This window comes from Anneissia japonica, unplaced genomic scaffold (genome assembly GCF_011630105.1).
Source record: "Anneissia japonica isolate Jap-2015-1 unplaced genomic scaffold, ASM1163010v1 scaffold288039_len1115542_cov189, whole genome shotgun sequence".
NCBI classification, from domain to species: domain Eukaryota; kingdom Metazoa; phylum Echinodermata; class Crinoidea; order Comatulida; family Comatulidae; genus Anneissia; species Anneissia japonica.
The window spans coordinates 577,216-596,829 of record NW_022726160.1 but is presented as its reverse complement, the minus strand read 5'-3'; the positions used below and the strand labels follow the sequence as shown (position 1 = coordinate 596,829).

The 19,614-nt window shown below is 34.7% G+C and overlaps 1 protein-coding gene across 1 annotated transcript in view; it reads left to right on the top strand.

Annotated features, from left to right (window-relative positions):
• Positions 1-1,046: 1,046 nt before the first annotated feature.
• LOC117113021 (probable RNA-binding protein 19) overlaps positions 1,047-19,614 on the top strand; it is a 24,906-nt gene continuing 6,338 nt past the window's right edge. Inside the window, exons 1-24 of the mRNA XM_033256235.1 lie at positions 1,047-1,102; positions 2,834-3,016; positions 3,311-3,448; positions 3,880-3,921; positions 4,674-4,863; positions 5,348-5,454; positions 6,514-6,624; positions 7,364-7,453; positions 7,671-7,749; positions 8,551-8,622; positions 9,103-9,191; positions 9,520-9,558; positions 9,887-9,962; positions 11,426-11,556; positions 11,767-11,885; positions 12,319-12,415; positions 12,659-12,769; positions 13,660-13,860; positions 14,463-14,628; positions 15,289-15,380; positions 15,616-15,682; positions 16,639-16,777; positions 17,397-17,513; positions 17,982-18,087. Coding sequence (XP_033112126.1) covers positions 1,067-1,102; positions 2,834-3,016; positions 3,311-3,448; positions 3,880-3,921; positions 4,674-4,863; positions 5,348-5,454; positions 6,514-6,624; positions 7,364-7,453; positions 7,671-7,749; positions 8,551-8,622; positions 9,103-9,191; positions 9,520-9,558; positions 9,887-9,962; positions 11,426-11,556; positions 11,767-11,885; positions 12,319-12,415; positions 12,659-12,769; positions 13,660-13,860; positions 14,463-14,628; positions 15,289-15,380; positions 15,616-15,682; positions 16,639-16,777; positions 17,397-17,513; positions 17,982-18,087 — 2,598 coding nt within the window. The 5' untranslated portion in view covers positions 1,047-1,066. The remainder of the gene's footprint in view (positions 1,103-2,833; positions 3,017-3,310; positions 3,449-3,879; positions 3,922-4,673; positions 4,864-5,347; positions 5,455-6,513; positions 6,625-7,363; positions 7,454-7,670; positions 7,750-8,550; positions 8,623-9,102; positions 9,192-9,519; positions 9,559-9,886; positions 9,963-11,425; positions 11,557-11,766; positions 11,886-12,318; positions 12,416-12,658; positions 12,770-13,659; positions 13,861-14,462; positions 14,629-15,288; positions 15,381-15,615; positions 15,683-16,638; positions 16,778-17,396; positions 17,514-17,981; positions 18,088-19,614) is intronic.

Here is a 19,614-nt window from a genome sequence, read left to right as displayed (position 1 = left end):
AGCGAGTATATGGTATAGTTTGTTACACTATTTTGTGTAATAGACCTATTGACTTTGATTAATTGATTGATTGATTACATTGTATCCTGTGCTTTTAAAGCCAAGATTTAATATTAACGTATTTTATTTTGTGATATACTAATTTTAACATATTTTAAATTGTACTTTACCATATTTACCATTTGTATACAAAGGTGTATTATTTATGGACAAGCCAATAAAATCTTGAATCTTGACATCTTATGTTCTGTAGGCCTAGATCTATATCGAGAAATCGAAAATCTGTCTCTTATACACATCTAGATGTGTATAAGAGACAGACATTGTATCCTGTGCTTTTAAAGCCAAGATTTAATATTAACGTATTTTATTTTGTGATATACTAATTTTAACATATTTTAAATTGTACTTTATCATATTTACCATTTGTATACAAAGGTGTATTATTTATGGACAAGCCAATAAAATCTTGAATCTTGACATCTTATGTTCTGTAGGCCTAGATCTATATCGAGAAATCGAGTTCCTAGTCCACATATCAAGCGCCCTGAGCATCTTACATTAGATGGATATGTGCGCTATATAAAACTACCCTATTATTATTATACGTTTTTATTTATTTTCATTTTAAAAGTGCATCGTCCACTTGGGCGTGCCACTCATCCAAATAAAAAGTTTAATAAATATAATTAAATAAACTAGAACAGTCATTTCATGAAGTGCCCTTGAAAACCAACAATTGCAGGCCGTGTATGATGGGTGAAACTGCAGCATACCCTCTAATGGAATCGCCCTCCTGATTCAGGTACATTAATGCAACCTGAATACGAGGGGAGAATCTATGAACAGGAAGTTTTCTGTTTGCTCGAAAATGTGACGCTAGAACGGATTGATTCATGCATGCTATGGTTTTCTCTGTACACAACAAATTGTGTCCCAGAATTCACGCGACGTTCGGGAACCAGAGTTGCCCTCTGCCCTCAACGATGATGCATTCACCACACGACATCTTGTGACATGTGCACAACAGAAAACGTAAACAAGAGGTGAAAGCATAGAATGAATTATGTCTCGATTGGTTGTTAAAAATCTGCCAAAAAGGGTAAGCATTATTTAAATTGATACACTATATTGTAGGAAACTCCCGTCATTGAAAGTTGGCGTTTAAAGTGACATGGCCAGTTTACGACTACATCACGACCTAGGCCTAGGGCCTAGACGTATCGTAGGTGACCGGCCAGCCTACGGGTAGGCCAACAACAGATGATCAGGCCCGAATAGAGTGTGGACGACCGGGTCCACCTCTAGGCCTAATGTGGTCTATCGGGTCCACTTTCAAAAACGGAGGTTAGACGATCGGGGCCATTTTTTCAAAGACAAAGATAGGCATGACACAACAATCAAATACAAACCTGTAAATATACATAGCCTAAAATCACGTGAAAAGTAACTAGTCTACACGGTATGGAGATTTTACCTTAAATATTTGAGAAAAACGTATTTCCCCCTCGCCTCGGGATTCGAACCCAAGACCTTCCTATTACCATTCAGATACTCTACCAAATGAGCTATGAGGCCAAGTGGCATAAACCCTTGGGTTTTCCCATTAGGACACGTTTTTTTCTCAAGCCAAGGTATTACTATTGCATAATACGCAACGAACAATAGAAAATCACATGAAAGTAACGACGATATAGAGATATACTGTACTTCCACTGGTGTTGATTAAAGATGATAATAAGTATTTGAGAAAAAACGTATGTCCCCATCAACCAGTACCAGTAGTAAAGTTTATCATCCACACAGGTTATTGGAAGAATGCTATATTGTAAAATAACAAACTTTTTTTTCCCTTACAAAGTGTATTACTTATGTATTGCTGTTTTGTACTGTAATTTTTAGAAGCTGAAAATATCTAAATATGGTGACCGATCCTGGAGATTTTAAAATGGTAAACAACTTTGACCCCTGACTTACCTGAAAAAAAAACATCTTAACCAATCAAAAGGCATTTTTTATGCATTTCAATTTCAAGAGACATTATTTACTTCCGTAAAACAAACATAAATATACAATATGATTTAAAACATAAATAATCTATTGAAGAAGGCATGATCCTGTGAAGATAAAAATCTTGTGATGGACATGCCTTAAAGAATAAACATATGTTCTAGTATCCTATTTTGATATCTTCCATACCCATGAAATTATAACTGTGAAAGTCCAGCTTGTTGTACAGTAGGTTGGTCGACTTCTCTGGTAAAACAGTTGACGTAATTACATGTGCATGCGTAAAGAGAAGAACAGCCTTGATGACTGAGTTATTGATTCTTCCTAGGAGAAAAGCATGATGTTCATGAGATGGTCTGAAAACATCTTTTTACCTTACTGACTACAAATAGTTAACTAGAGATATAGTTTGTTGTCACGACAGTCCGATTAATTTACTGATGTCTATTCTCGTGAACATTACAAAAGGAATAAATACACTATAGAATATTTGAGTAATGAACAACCCTGATTTCACATTAACAAAGGAACAGAATCACGACATTGACAAAATTTTAACAGATAAGCCAAAGATAGAAACAAGATTACACCCAATGAAACCATTAACACATTTGTAAAAATAAAGAGAATAAGAATAATTTTGTCTAGTACTCCATTTGTTAATATACAATTTTTGTCTTTCTTTTTAATGAAAGATTATTAATGTTACTTTTTTCAATATTTTAATAATTGTATATTTGGTGTTTTTGAACGAATAAAATTCATGAATGAATTAATCTTTGATGCAACAAAGCCTGATTGTTTATACATTTTCTTGTCTTAGGTAAAGGAAGAAAAGATAAAGGAAACATTCGGTAAGATAGGCGAGATCACAGATTTGCAACTGAAATATACCAAGGCTGGAAAATTCCGTCAATTTGCATTTGTTGGGTACAAAAGCAATGCAGAGGCAGAAAAAGCAGTCAAATTCTTCAACAAGACATTTCTTGATTCTTCAAGACTACAAGTTAGTATTTAATATAAATGTTAAATGTCACTTAATGTTTACAATTAATGAGTGGTTGGGTCTTCCACAAGCACTGCGTATTAAAGAACTCCGTACCCTTTGAATGAAAAGAAGAGTAGGTGATTGTCTCTTGGTGTCTGAGCGGATTCAAGGAGGGGAGGAAGAGGGGTGGTTATCACTGAATATCCAACCTGCAAATTCTTTCAATATGTTGTTTTAGGAGGTAGGTAAATGGAAGAAGATCATAATTCATTGATATTATGAGTATTAATATTCTTTATTGTATTTTTAAAGGTTGAATTATGCAAATCAATTGGAGATCCTGATGCCGTGAGACCATGGAGTAAGTACTCCAGTGAAAGTTCTGCATACAAAAAGAGGCAGGAAAGGCTGAAGACAAAGACTGATGGAAAACCTAAAAAGGAAAGAGATGTGAGTTATCTGTTAAAGCAGTATCATTTTGTGCTTTAACATATGCAGGAAAATTTGTTTTCTCGATGTACATAATTTATTCTGATTTAATTAAAATTTCAAATTTTATGTAAAAAAACCCCAAAATGGAGAAGTAAAATGCAATGGTAAAGTTAAATAGTAACAGAGCTTCATTTAAGTACCTATGTTAAAAACAAGCATTTTGATTAGTTGGAAATCTTTAATTCGGTGCACCCATTTATCCAAATGCAGAATACAAGATTATGTCATTCTTTTGGCATCTGAGTACCTGCATTCAGTGTTTTACAAATCCCTTATACCAGTCTCCAAAGTAACTCTTGCTGGGGTTGTCTAGAATGAGAAAAAAACTATTTGTTACTGCTGAACTGGTGTTTCACCTGTAATAGATGTGAGTTTTTGTTAATTTGCAGACAAAGAAAACTATAGATGATAATGAAGAAGAAGAGAAGGAGGTAAGTGGATGTAAAAATGATTATTACTGATCATTGAATTGCAAACATGCAGTCTCCCACACCCTCTAATACATTGGAAGTATTTATAGTCACAGAGCAGTGTATTGCACTTTATAACACACCTAAATAGATCCCTGTCATCACTCATCGTTGAAATTTATTTTTATCCATGCATTTTCCTTTTCATTCGTTTTTTGCAATAAAATGAAATGACTTCAACCTTAGACAATCTTTTGATTGGTTAAAAAGACACAGACTGACTTTTTTCCGGAAGGACGTAACCTCTACCTTCGCTTTATTTTTTATAAGCCTACTTCTTGCTGAACTTGTCTTAGCGGTGTGCAATGTATCAGAGATTTTGTTTAATCAGGGAGTTGTTATGGTTTACTGTAGAATATTTAATTGCTTAGATGATCCCTCAAAAACTAGCTCAAATTTGGCAAAATGTGTACAGAATTCGGCACTTATTTCCAAAATGCAAGGACGGATATAGCCTATTCCCCGTGCAGGCAACAGGAATTACTTTTACAGTCTGGGACACTTGCTTGGAAGATGATCAAAGACAAGTCAAGGATCTATTTAGGCCTAGGTGTGTTATAAAACAAATAATGAATGTTTTGTATCGAAAAAATGTTTTCATTCATTGAAAGATTGACTGTTCCATTCAACTTGGTTCTGGTGACAGGCAAAATTTGGGTACTAAAATTAGCCACTTTAAAAAAAATGACTTTGTGGTTTTAATTAATTTTTAGGAAAAGAAAGATATAGAGTTGGAGGAGTTCATTGCACTGCACCAAAAACCCAACAAGTCTCATGTCTGGGGCAATGATCTGGTAGCTGGTGTCACGCAGAAAGATCCTAGACAGCAGAAAGGGGAAAGGAGGCCGGCACCAAGTGGTGATCATGTAATGCAAGATTCAGATGAAGTGGACAGTGATAGTGGTAAGTAGTAAGTTTTATACACCTGGTTTTGAAGGGATGGAGCTATAGTAAGGTGATGCTGATACTTGTCTTCTACCCCAGTGTCTTATGAACACAGAACCAATAGGTTCACATTTTAATGTATAATGACCAACGATGGTTCACAATATCGTAAAATGCACCATATGGTATACCAACAGTGGTATGCTATAGGGTATTGTGAACAATATAGTGTACCATAATTGGAGTGATACTTTATAGTATTGAAACAAAGAGGGCTTAAATCAGTTCTGTGGAGCCCCTGGCTTTCCCCATATATGGTGATATCTGTTTCTTCCCAAGTATGCAAATTCATGCACGACCACTGTGAAACACAAGGAACGCTCTTGTAAACACAAGGAGAGCTATCATGAAAAAAAAATTAAATAAAACATGATATTTGATTTTATAGGGAAGATGTTAACTTTATTTTGTACTTGCAATTTATATATTTTCACTTACATAGAGAGTGAAGTTGATGATACAATTAAGCAAGATGAAGTAACAGAACCTATCATTGAAGAAGATATGAAAAACAAAGTGGCACTTAAAAAAGGCTTATCTGATTTAGATGTGAGTTATTGGAATCATTTATGTTTTACTTGATATCAAATGAGTCCGTCCATCCATCAATGTACCAATACATATAATTTCATTTAATTTATTTTGTCAAACATTACAAACAGAAATAACAACAGACCAAAAATCAGATACTTTTATTCGTCTATCAACCAACTAATCAATTCATCCATCAATCAATTTATCAATCCATCAGGTAATCCATTATTCAATCAATCTATGGTGTTCATCTACAGTATCAATCTGTTTGTTTATTAATCAATCAATTCATGATTTCAACAATAAATCCATTAATCCATCAATCAACCAATCTCAATCAATCAATCAATCCATTGATCAGTCCATCAATTAATCAGTCCATCCATCCATCAACCAATCCATCCATCTATCCCATTATCAATCCATTTCCTCCAATTATCAATCCATCCAACAATCCATCACCCTATCATCGATTTATCTATCAATTTATCAATTCAGTAATCAATCGATCAATATCGGCCAGTCAGTCAATCAATCTATCCATCCATTAAGCAATCAATCCATGCATCTCTCCAATTATCAATCCATCCAACAATCCATCTCTTTATCATCAATGCATATATCAATTTATCAATTCAGCACTCAATCGGCCAGTCAGTCAATCAATCCATCCATCCATCAAGCAACCAATCCATGCATCTCTCCAATTATCAATCCATTTAACAATCCATCTTCCTATCATCAATTCATATATCAATTTATGCATTCAGCAATCAATCCAAATCAATTTCTTTACCATTCTTTCAAGATTTTTTTGAACCACTGCTGTGTTAGTCTAAAGATAATGCAATAAAACATCAAGCCCTTTACAAACTAAACTTTAATTCAAGCACAAGCTTTCATTCTTGCAGTGGATCAGGTGGTTGTCTTTACGTTGGATGTGCATGTTTTTTTCAAAATTTCTCTGATCGGGGATCAGCATTTATTATTTGTGTAGTTGTTACTTTTTCTTTACATCATTCAATAAAGTCTCATTATTTGGATTCTGTAAAGAATTTCTTTTTTTTTTAACAGTATCTTAAAAGTAAAGTTAAACAAACTTCAATGAGTTCATCAGAGGATTCGGAAAGTGAAGATGAAAAAGAGAGGAACATAGTTTCTAACCATCAGACAGCCATTGCAAAGGTAAGCCAGTGTAAATATAACCACCTTCCAAGATGGCATTAAATGTAAACAGCGTCGTACGAGGCAGCCCAGCACAATTCATTTTATGCCTGGTCTGTGTGAGTTAAACGCACGGCCGCTCCATGGCAAAACAATAATTTTGTGCAGTTACGTTGTTTTGCTTTGGACGTGATGGGTTGTCATAAGTTTGCATCAGGGACAGTTTCATTATAATATTGGTTTGAGAATATTGAACATGTTTCTTCAGGCTGCAATGCTTGACACTTACCAACTGGTATGACATGTAGCGGTGTATTTATGAACTATGAAATAGGGGGCTGATAAGGGTCACAAAGTTGAAATGGGGGGGGGTGAGAAGTTGACATGAGGGGGAACTAGCATGCAAAATTAGGTGATTTTAGCCTACTAATTTTTTTGCTTTGAGCATTTACAGTAGGGGGACTGGGAGATGCGAGCTCTTTTTTTAAGGGGGATGTGCCACCAGATACGCCACTGATAAAGAAACAGTTTGTTTGATCAGATATTTCGGAACCAAGCATATACTATTAATGGGTGGTCATTGTCAGTTGAATCTGCTAACAGATACAAATTTGATCATGTATGCTTTGTTTGTAAATTAAAGGGCATTTAATGCAAGCTATTTACTGCTTGAGAACTCCTCTCCTTGATGATAAAATGTTGGAATTAATCTTCATTTATTACAGCTTCTTAATATTAATTTTACTTTTGATTCTTTCAGATACCAAATAAATCAAAGACTAAAACTTCAGAACCTACTGGTCAAGTATTCACTATCAAAATGCGAGGGGTTCCATTTACTTCTAAAGAGGTAGTTTGCTTTTAATTATTTTTTTTTCAAGAGCAGCACCTAAAAAAGGTCTTTGGTGCGGCTATTAAATGACAGAGGATCTTATTTGGAAGAGGCGCTTATAACCATTACATTACAATTTCAAAACATCCACATTTATTATCATTCTTTAACATCATTGATTTTTCATTGTAAAGATACAGAAGAAATGCACTAATGCTTCGTAATTTGTTTATAGAAAGACATCAAGACATTTTTTGCTCCATTGGCAGTTTCTGAAGTCCGGATACCAAAGAATAGTAAAGGACAAAAAACTGGTAGGATATCTCTGTCAGGGGTTCTAAGTCTCCAACAGGAGTCTCTCTCTCTCTCTCTTTAGGTTTAGGCTATCCATACCGACCATACGCACACCAAACAAAGCCAGCATTTTTTTTCGAGTCCTCCTCACTCCCTATATAGAAGTAAAATGAAACATCATTGCAACAGTACATTTCCCAGACGAAATAGTACAGTTACAATTTTGTTCTTGGCCTAGGCCTATTCATCTCGTGTAAAAAAAGGGGTCACTTGCTAGGTCAACACAACGGATGCATTGCATTTTTGAACATAATATTGCATGATGGGATAAAATACTAAGTACTGCAGAAACACGGCCTTAAAGTTGAGCATTTAACCACTAAGCTCCACACCGCATCATTTTTTAAATATTTAGGATAGAATAGGATGGGTATTTTTGGTATGAATCACACCAAGGATAACCCACTAAGACCGAAGATTTGTTTCAAGTGGGGTCCTTCTGGTGGTGACTTGGACAGTACGCCGGGAGACAATCCCCTACTCTTTTCCGAAATCCACTGCCTTCTTAAATGTGCACATGCGCCTTAATGCACACAGAACTAACAGCCTCAACATCTCATCTGAAAGACATTGCACTATCGTAACTTGCATTTCAGCCTTCCAGCTGGGACACAAGAAGAGCAGCGATGGGAATTCAACCGGGGACCTAGAGATCTCCACAGTTGAGCACACACACAGTGGCTACCACCAGTTTAGCCGACTTATCTAAGCCACTCTCTTTATCATTCCTCTAATATTTTCTTGTTCATTGTATTATCTAGGTACTGTGTTTGTGGATTTAACATCAAAAGCTGACTTGGAGGTTGCTATGAAACGAAATAAAGACTATATGGGTTTGTTGATTTTTATTATTATACTTTTCAGCGAAAACTAAAGGGCTTTATTCAACATTCAGAAACGCCTTGTACATTTTTTACTTCAAAATACATTCCAATAATTGTTTGTATGTGTTTTTACATCTTTAAGTTTCACTAATCATCATCTACACTATTGCTATTTCTATAGCCAGCACCTTACACAATACAATATCATCCCAAGGCTCTTTAAGAACTATTCTGATTTTATTCATTGATTATATAGTTTCATATATTAAATATTTCATTTTATCTTATGTTAATATTTTTTGCCACCAATTAATAATAGATATGTTAAATTGCTTTATATCATATCTGATTGCTAGATATAGTGTTTCTGATGTTGAAATATAATGCTATATGGATGATATAGTCTAGTACTATACAGGCATATTAATGATTATGACAAAAATTATACTTGATAAAATGTTTGTTACTTTAATTTTTTGTTTATTTCAGGATCTAGATATATTGAGCTGTTTGTTGATGACAAGAATGACAGATCCAAGGCTCAATTTACACCTCAAGAGCCAGCATGGGCAAAAAAGGTGCGTTTTGTTTTATACTTCGAGGTTGTTATGTAGGTTACAGTATGTAGATTTAATTTTAGTTTAATTTGGTGTGTTCGGCAGTGTAGCGCCACCCGACTTAACAGATACATACGGATACAAACATTGTCGCTAACGCCCAGTGAAGGTTCTTCGAGGAGCTAAGCGATCAGTCTCTGATGCTGGCCAGGTTCGAGCTGAGACTTCAGCACAAGAAGCAGGCCTCGGCCAACCACTCAGGATTTTATGTACTGTATACAGTCTTATTATGCATTCTCTTTTAACAGTGGATACCAGTGGATGAACTTGTTTTGCTTTTCTTTTTTAGGCTGCCGAATTAGAAGAACATGGAGAAAGTATTGCTGAGGTTAGTTTATAAGAATGAATTGATCATAATTCGCAATAATCTTATTAAAGCATGTATACACATTATAAAATTCTGTGTTTATCTCACGTTCTGTAAGCTTAGGTAAGTAATGTTACCTATTGGATCATTCAATTTGAAGCAAAGCAATTAAAGAGTTCCCTGCTTCCACCACAAAATGCACTCAAACTTTCAAAACCTTTGTTCCGTTAGTTTTGATAAATTGTAACTAAGCTATTATTTAATAGTAAATTGAAATATAATTGTATTTCTGGATTTTTTCCCGATTCCTATGGTATTGTATGCAATTAAACTTCATGATTTTCTGCAGACTGGGCGTCTATTTGTGAGAAATCTAGCTTACATATGCAAAGAAGAAGATCTTGAAGAGCTGTTTAGTAAATACGGTATGATTTTTTAAGCAACAGATATTAAGCCATATAATGAACTTTTTCAACATGCAAGTGAAGCTTGCTTTCAAATCCCGGGGTCCTGAGTTCAATTCACTAGCCTACAACCAAAACAGCTCCACTTCCAGGCCTCATAATATGACATACCATAAAACCTTGAATAAAAGCCCAATGGGCTTAATCTTGAGAAGAAGCCCATCTCAAATTGAAGCCCCTCTATTTAGTTTGCAAATGCTGCCTTGAAAAGAAAGCAGGACAACAGAAGGCTCTTAGTGGAAGGTTTGCATAGTTGTTTTGTAACATTTTGATTAAAAGGTTAAAAGGTTAAAGGATAGGGGATTACCTAACGGCGTACTGCCAAATTGACCACCAAGGCTGGCACTGTACAGCAATTACCTGGCTATGTAAATTTGCTCAGAACCTAATTGCTCTTTCACAAAAGTATTGTTTTGTAAGTATCAACTTCCTAAAAAACAACTATTTTCAATTATGTCAAGTGGGAAAACGCCCCTAAAAATAAATGGAACATTCAGCTCTATATAGAAAACCATGCATACATCCTCATTCCCTTTCACGCTATAATCGTGATAAAAAAAAAAGTCACAAATAAAGCTACGAATCAATAGTAGCTTACATTCTATACAGTATGAAAAAATAATATAAATATGATTTATTTATTGATGTGACTTATAATATTCTTGTTTTGGTTACAGTTCCCATAATTGGAATACATTATTCATTGGCTCAAATGCAGTGGCAGATGCTATGGCAGCTAAGTTCAATTCACTAGCCTACAACCAAAACAGCTCCACTTCCAGGCCTCATAATATGACATACCGTAAAACCTTGAATAAAAGCCCAATGGGCTTAATCTTGAGAAGAAGCCCATCTCAAATTGAAGCCCCTCTATTTAGTTTGCAAATGCTGCCTTGAAAAGAAGCCCATGGGCTCCTTTTCAAGATAGCATAGGCTTCTTTTTGAGATAGTACAGTACATACACTGTACATGAATTTCAAGTAAACAAAATAAATTAAAAGCATGCATCGTTTATATAGTAGTTTATGTGATTTAATGCCAGTTAATACACTCCATGTCTGTTTATTGTTTTATAGTAGTAATTCCCAAAAATTACCTCATTCCATTTTGAATAGAAGCACCCTTCTTTGCTTTGCAAAAGTAGCCTCAAAAAGAAGCCTCTCGAAAAGAAGCCCATTCACAAAAAGAAACAATAAGCCCAGGACTTCTATTCGAGGTTTTAGAGTAACTTATTTAAAGCATCTTGTGTATAAGTTTGTCCTGTGTAAGGAATTGCCACATATGATTAGGACAGTAATATTTGCTATGAACAATCCTTGTCTTATGTGCCTAAGTAAATGAATATAACAATTTATAAAATATATATTTATTTATAATTTATGTATATATATTTTTCATTATCATCAATCTTTAAATCATTGCAGGTCCATTAACTGAAGTAAATTTACCAATTGATTCATTGACGAAAAAAGTCAAAGGTTTTGCCTTCATCACATACATGATGCCGGAGCATGCTGTAAAAGCATTCTCTGAATTAGATGGATCAATATTCATGGTAAATAGTGCTGGTCTATCATTTTTGACTATTTTCTCAAAGAAACAATGTGTACAGTGATTGATTGATTGAGCGAGGGACTAAATTACAGAATGAATGATTGATTGATTAATCAATTGATTCATGATTGAAATAAATATGTGATTCACTTGACCTTTGTAATTGTATTACTTATTTTGCAGACTGTATATTGTTTTCCTTCTATTTTAGGGACGATTACTGCATATATTGCCAGGGCAAGAAAAGAAAACAGAGGAAGATTCTTTTGCCAATGAAGGATCATCATATAAGAAAAAGAAAGCAGGACAACAGAAGGCTCTTAGTGGAAGGTTTGCATAGTTGTTTTGTAACATTTTGATTAAAAGGTTAAAAGGTTAAAGGATAGGGGATTACCTAACGGCGTACTGCCAAATTGACCACCAAGGCTGGCACTGTACTGCAATTACCTGGCTATGTAAATTTGCTCAGAACCTAATTGCTCTTTCACAAAAGTATTGTTTTGTAAGTATCAACTTCCTAAAAAACAACTATTTTCAATTATGTCAAGTGGGAAAACGCCCCTAGAAATAAATGGAACATTCAGCTCTATATAGAAAACCATGCATACATCCTCATTCCCTTTCACGCTATAATCGTGATAAAAAAAAAGTCACAAACAAAGCTACGAATCAATAGTAGCTTACATTCTATACAGTATGAAAAAATAATATAAATATGATTTATTTATTGATGTGACTTATAATATTCTTGTTTTGGTTACAGTTCCCATAATTGGAATACATTATTCATTGGCTCAAATGCAGTGGCAGATACTATGGCAGCTAAGTACAAAACGTCAAAAAGTGAAGTATTGGATCCAGTAAGTCACATATATAATATTACTTAACAGTACATCTAATGATAGAATAGTCTATGTGCAACTGTAAAAGTTAATCCACACCACAAACATGATGACATGTCTGATACATGTGATAATGACAGTAATTATCGTAATAATCTAGGAAATGTTAAAACACCTTACTTAAAGATGCAAGTTGTGTAGTGTTTATTATACCAATTGAAATAATAATTAACAAATATATGTATTTATTTCTTTGTATAGGAGACAAAGAAAAGTTTAGCAGTACGGATGGCACTTGGTGAGACACAAATCGTTGCAGAGACCAGGCAATTCCTACTCGACAATGGTGTTGCACTTGACTCATTTAGTCAGGTAAAATAGTTTGTTCTTTATTAATTACCAACAACTTGACTCATCAATCCCCTAATTGTAGGGCTCACATGTTTCACATGCTATCTCTAGGAGATGATTGTGGCAGCAACACCTCAAAATTAGCAGGCAGCTCTTAGAAGAGAAGGATAAATAACAGAAAAAAAACTTATAGAACAAAAAGTTTTTGTTTCAGATTTCAGTTGCTGTATATAATTTGTGACAATCACGTTGTTAGAAGTGAAACAATATTGTCTTAACTGTAATTTATATACAAGACTTCAATGGTTGGTTCTTTGTGTTAAAATATGATTAAAGAGCCCTCAATTACAATAAATCAAAAATTTAAGAAAAAGTACAGACCTGCACCAAAAATATGTGCACACAAGTAGATTCTGAGATAAATTTGCTTTTCGGGAACAAGCAATATCAGTGGTGGATTCCAAAGGGGCTGAGCCCGCCCCGGGGCTCCCTAGATTTTTCAAAATTATAAAAACAAAATGGAGAACAAAATAAAATTGTAATAAAATTTAAGTGTGAAAGTGCCATTTCCTGGCATCTAGAGGTGCCATGATCATTAATTTTCTTACCTTGGCCCCAACCATGGTGTGGATAAGCTTGGTGGACCCTCTATCTGTGAAAGTCTCTCCCTGGGCCCCTTTATTTCAAATTCTGGATCCGCAACTGCTTATTATATGGTCATGCAGCCACTGTTACAAGCAGATTTTGTAGATGGAATAGGAAAGGAAAGTAAGTACTGCAGATGGTTCTCTGGTGCTCATTTATGCAAATGATTGAGAAAACAAGGGTTACACTTTTTTTTTGCTTGCAATTGTGAAAAGATGTATAAATGTGATAATGTACAAAGACATTTGACTGTTTATTATTTGCAGCCTGCTGCAGCACGTAGCAAGTCAGTGATCCTCGTCAAGAACCTGCCAGCTGGTACAAGTCCAGCAGAAATCAAAGAGGTCTTTGAGAAGTTTGGTGAACTTGGAAGATTGGTGCTTCCTCCAGCTGGTGTCAGTGCCATTGTTGAATTCCTTCACACACAGGAAGCACGAAAGGCATTCTACAACCTGGCATACACAAAGGTTGATATTTATTATTTTGTTTTAAATTGGTTGAAGCATTTGGAGCAGCATGGTTGGGGGTTCGAAAATTCTAGCCCTGCAGGTCAGCAAAACACTGTATCTGTGTGTGTGTATCTCTACCCAGTAGTATAAATGTGTACTGGCATATGCTGGGAAGGTAAAAACAGACTCACTTTGCAGAGGAGTAGCAATTGCACAATCTAGCCCCAATGCTTAAGGAAGAAGGAAGGGCACTCAGGATCTGCACAACTTTGACTATCTTTGTCATGTTTTAGATGTGATTGTGATAATTTAGGGTTTATCCTGTTTAGCCTTGTTTTTGATGATTGTCTTTGAACCTAAATTTTAATTTATTTACACACATTGAATAGGAATTTTCTGGTTTCCATTAGTTAGGACCCCAATGCTTAAGCTCTGTCCATACCATCAGATTTTATTTGACAAAAACATGTGACATGCCTAAATATGGTCATGATGACATCACATTGTGACCATATATAGGCATATCATGACTTTAAATGGGCATACAACATTTTTTTTGTCAAAGAAAATTTGATAATCTGGGCAAAGCTTTAGAGTTGATGTATGATACCCCTTCACAGTTCCAGCATGTTCCTCTGTACCTGGAATGGGCGCCAGTGGGTGTCTTCAATACCCCAACCCCAAAAATAGATGAGGAAGAAGATACGGAAAAGCAAGCTGAGGCAAAATCAGACAAGGAAAAAGTAACAGAAACAAAAGAGGAAGAAAAATTAGAGAAAGAAGAAGGTAAGTAGAATACAATTAACATTTTGCAAGTTGCTGCTGGAAATGTATTTGACATGTATATTACTTTAAAAGAGAACTAGCAAAATGATTTTTTGTTCTAGATTTGATATTTGATATGTCATTAATAATAGAATCAACCTTAAAATCGTTCTTTGGCTATTTTTTATGAAGTTATAGACGATTATATACGATTTTACCATGACGTCACTGGCGAAAAAGTAACAAAAGACCGTGTAAATAGTGCCGCGTAGGGTATCCATCGCGTAGTGTATCCGCCGCGTACGATCATTGCATGCATGCTGTAACAATCACAATTTACAGCCATGGTTACAGCGTTCACGCAAAGATCGTACGCAGCGGATACCCTACGCGGCACTATTTACACGATCTTTTGTTACTCTTTCGCCAGTGACGTCATAGTAAAATCGTATATAATTGCCTATAACTTCATTAAAAAAAGGCCAAAAAACGATTTTAAGGTTGATTCTCTTATTAATGGCATATCAAAAATCCTCTCTAGAACAAAAAATCATTTTGCTAGTTCTCTTTTAAGTAAGAGCTTAAATTTGAAACCATAATGTGCCTTATTCATGTTCACGAACATTGACTCTATTATTACTGGAAAGATGGTTATGATTCTTAATTGATGTCTTGTTTTAGAATCGGAGGAATCTGAAGATGAACCAGAACCAGAGAGCACTGTTTTCGTAAAGAACCTCAACTTTGACACAACAGATGACACACTGTTAAAGGTAATTTTATTCATTTTTATTTACAATTATCCAGTATTGTGTGTGTACTCTTATTCTCAATTGGAAATTGAATATCATTTGTATCACCATATTAAATACTGTATATATTTAATTTAATGAAAAATTCTGTTTCACACCATTAAAAACAAAATTACTCACCTTGACTAAGTGTTATACTGATATGATTTCAATTTTATAGATTTTATAGTGATATTTTTTTTATCTCCATATGAAGGTATTTTCTGAATGTGGTCCAGTAAGTGTCGCGACCGTTTCAAAAAAGAAAGACATGAGGAATCCAGGTGAATTACTTATTTATATTTAAAAATTTGAATGAATAATATATTAATGAATAACATTTTCATATCGTATAGTTCATTTTCACCAATTTTTTTTTTATATAAGTGAATTGCAGTAGTATCACTGTATTAAAGCCCCATTCCCGGCAAAATTTCACTAAAAACTGACCTTTTTTTAGAAAATATGCATTTGCATTACTCCAATTATTATAAATCATGAAAAAATATTGGCATGAATTTTAGTTTTACGCAAAAGAATAAAAAAAATGAGAAATACAGACTATTTCTCATAAAATATTACCGTTTTCTCGACGAATTCATCGTTACTAGGCAAATTCAGAGGTTGTAGATCGCATCCACTGGAATACTCTCGCTTTTATGTATACTTTATACAGTCAATAAAGTGTGCCCTCTCTAAAGAGATTAGTTTTTGTACTTCGCATCTCACACAATGCGGTCGTTCGGTTAGGCTGAGATGTGTTTGTTTAAGTGTCAAAATCTCAGTCAGAATCAGTTTTTTAACAAATTTGAAATAATTCCTATGAAATATTATATTTCACAAGTGTCAATACTAGCAACGGAAAATATCATGTCGGCCGTTTTTATGTGTGATAACAGAACCTAAATCGAGGTAAGGCTAGGCCTAGCCTAGCCGCGTTGGATAGGCTAATGTTTTCGGCGCCTACGATATTTCTTCTCACGACCTATCGCAAAATCAAAATGAAAAATTCATCCGCATTTATTTTTTGTGTGGAACACAAAAAATCAAATTTCAGTCTTATTTTACATTTTTTTTATTCTTAGGAATATCTAAATTCAAACTAGCAATTCCGTATTATATTTATAAATCTGTATAACATTATACAAAAATTAGATTTTTCTTAAAAACTGAAATTTTGCTGGGAATGGGGCTTTAACCATGTATGATATATAATGGGTTTTTTTTTATATTATTACAGGTCAATTTTTATCGATGGGTTATGGATTTGTACAGTACAAGAGACGAAGTGATGCAATGAAGGCATTGAAGGAGCTCCAGCACACATCAATTGATTCTCATACAGTAGAAATAAAAATTTCCAACCGCACCGTTCTACAGTGAGTCATCAATAACAGTGGAGTAACGAAGGGGCCAGAGCCCCCTCGGCTAAACCTGCTTTGGTTCCTTACTACATTGGGGACTCATTATTACACATTCTGGTCCTTAAGGGCCACCAATCAGCAAAATTGGGGCCATTGTTGGAAAGAGGGACTGTGGTCCATGCAAGGCCTGTGGCCCATGGCTTTTGCCAGTGAAAGCTCAATGACCTGTGTTATACAGCTGGTTAATAATTTTGTCAGTCAAATAAATCTTTCTCCATGTTTTTGTTGTAGTTTGTTAATCATGTTGAGTCACACATACACACAAGTACATGGTCTGTATAATAGGAGACACCCCTGTGAAGGGGACGCATTTTCAGCTGTGAAACAAGAAAAAAAAATATATCTTTTAACACTATGACCAACCAATATTAAAAGGATATTTCTTTATGGTTCCTAAAGGTGTCCCTTAATAGGGGTTCTACTGTATTTGTTTTCTACCTTATGTTATTTTCATAGTGCTGTCTTTTTTATCTTTACCATTGTAGGTATGCCATATTATTCTACTGGCATTAGATTTGTGTCTGCATAACAAAATATGTAAACACGCAACTTCTGTTATACCTTTTATTCTCAGAAAACAATCAACTTCTACAAGGAAGACTGTTAAGAATAAAAAACAAAAATCAACCAAGATTCTGATACGAAACATTCCTTTTGAAGCATCAAGGAATGAAGTTAAAGAATTGTTCAGGTAACGTACCATAAAGTGCTTGTGTTTTAATGGTAAAGAAATCAAGGGGTCATGTCTCTGCCTAAGATGGATCATTCAATGCAATTTACTTCTTTTTGTCCATGAATAAAATTGGTGGCTTGTTTATGGTAGTGAATTAACATACAGGAGTTATCCCTAGAAAAATTGTGTTACTTGTGTGTAACATAAAAGTTAGGTAAATACAAATGTAAAAGTGAATTTATTTCCCTGAGTACATACAAAAAAAAACATAGCAATTGAAAACAGTATCATTCATCTTTCTTAATAACTTACATATTTTTCTCCAATTTTACTTTAGTAATAACTTATTTTATATATTAACTTTTTTTCATTTCAGAAGGAGCAGATATACAATTTGAATTCATCTTTGTATATTTCTATGTGATTTTTTATGTATATTAAAATTAACAATGAACAATGAATAAAGTGTGCATCTTAAATTTATAGAACATTTGGAGAGATTAAAGCAATAAGAATCCCCAAGAAAATGTCAGGAACTGGTGGTCATCGGGGCTTTGGATTTGTGGACTTCCTCACCAAACATGATGCCAAGGTAAGTGGCATTTTCATTGTCACTGGGTGGGCTCAACCTTTCCTGTGTTGGCACACTTCATCAGCATTGATAAAACAGACCTAAAATATATAGAATAGATCCTAGAAGGACGAGTGGGAAATGGCAAATATGAACTAAGCTTAGACTTGATGGCCCGACATATTAAAAACATAACACCACTCTTTCCAGGAGGATATGGCCCAGGCCTCTATAGAGTCTAATTGAGAGAGGCTTGGTTGGGCCTATTTTTAAGTTCTTAATACAGTACCTTATGTTCTACCCTACCTCGTAGGCTAAATCTGTGGAGTTCAGCAGTGAACAGGGTTATTTGTAAGTTATCAGTCCATGTCATTCAGCAGGCCAAGAACCAATACTAAACTGTTTTAATTCAAGTAGGTAGGCAAAGGGGAGCTGGCCTAGCTTAGCCACCTACTGTAGCCTGGTCAAGACATGGCGCATCTTCAATTTGAAAATTAATAAGATTAATTAATATGCATGAGTGAATGAACTGTCATGCATACGATATCCCACATCGAATTTGATGTGGGAAATCGTATGCATGAATGATCAGACAGTATTTTCCCAGGTCCTAATCTGAAGAAAAAAAAAAGAAATCAAGTATGGGACACTAATTAAATTAGGTATGGCGCGCACTAAACGCAATAAATAGTGAGTAACCCAAAATTAGGGCCTGGAACCCAGGCTACATTGTCTCTAGCTGGGGTACAACCTTCCCAGTATCAGGACACATCATCCATGACCATTAGAAAACTGAAGAAGTCACATTTTGTACAATTTATTGTTATTGGATTCTATTCATTTAAATATGTTGTCTTGACCCTTGTTTAACCTCCAACTCCTGTTCTGTATATGTTTCTAATTTGTTGTATTTTCCCAACATATAATTAAACTATTCAATTAATACAATTTAAATAAACCAGTAATAAAACGAATTAGTCACCAAACCAAAGCCGTTATAGTGGGTATAACATCAAAACAAACCGCTAGGTGGCAGTTTTTTCACACAATAATAAGCCTCCGCTCGAGTAAATTTTGACAGTTTTTAAACTCCTCAAACTTATTTATTTGTGCATTTTATCGTACAATAACTTTTTTAAAAACCTTGGTAAATATTTCTTTAATAAACGTAACATTATCAACCCGTTAGATTTGAAATGGAGTGACATTTTTAGTTCCTATGCATGTAATGCAATAGGAACTATTGTAATCACTCTTGCTATTTCCTATGTTTTTTATTGTGTGTAGTGTGTATGTGTGTGTGTAGACATTTATGCAAATGCGCATGCGTCAAAGAAAAGTTTTCCGACATTTTGTTTTACATCGCGTGTGTGTGTGTAGACATTTATGCAAATGCGCATGCGTCAAAGAAAAGTTTTCCGACGGTTTTTCTGTTGTATACGTATGAGTAGTCATATGAAGGTACTATATCCCCGACAGTTGGCTGTGCAGCAATGTACCCTTTGAATGCAAACTGAAAACAGGTGAAAATATAAAGGCAGCCGACTG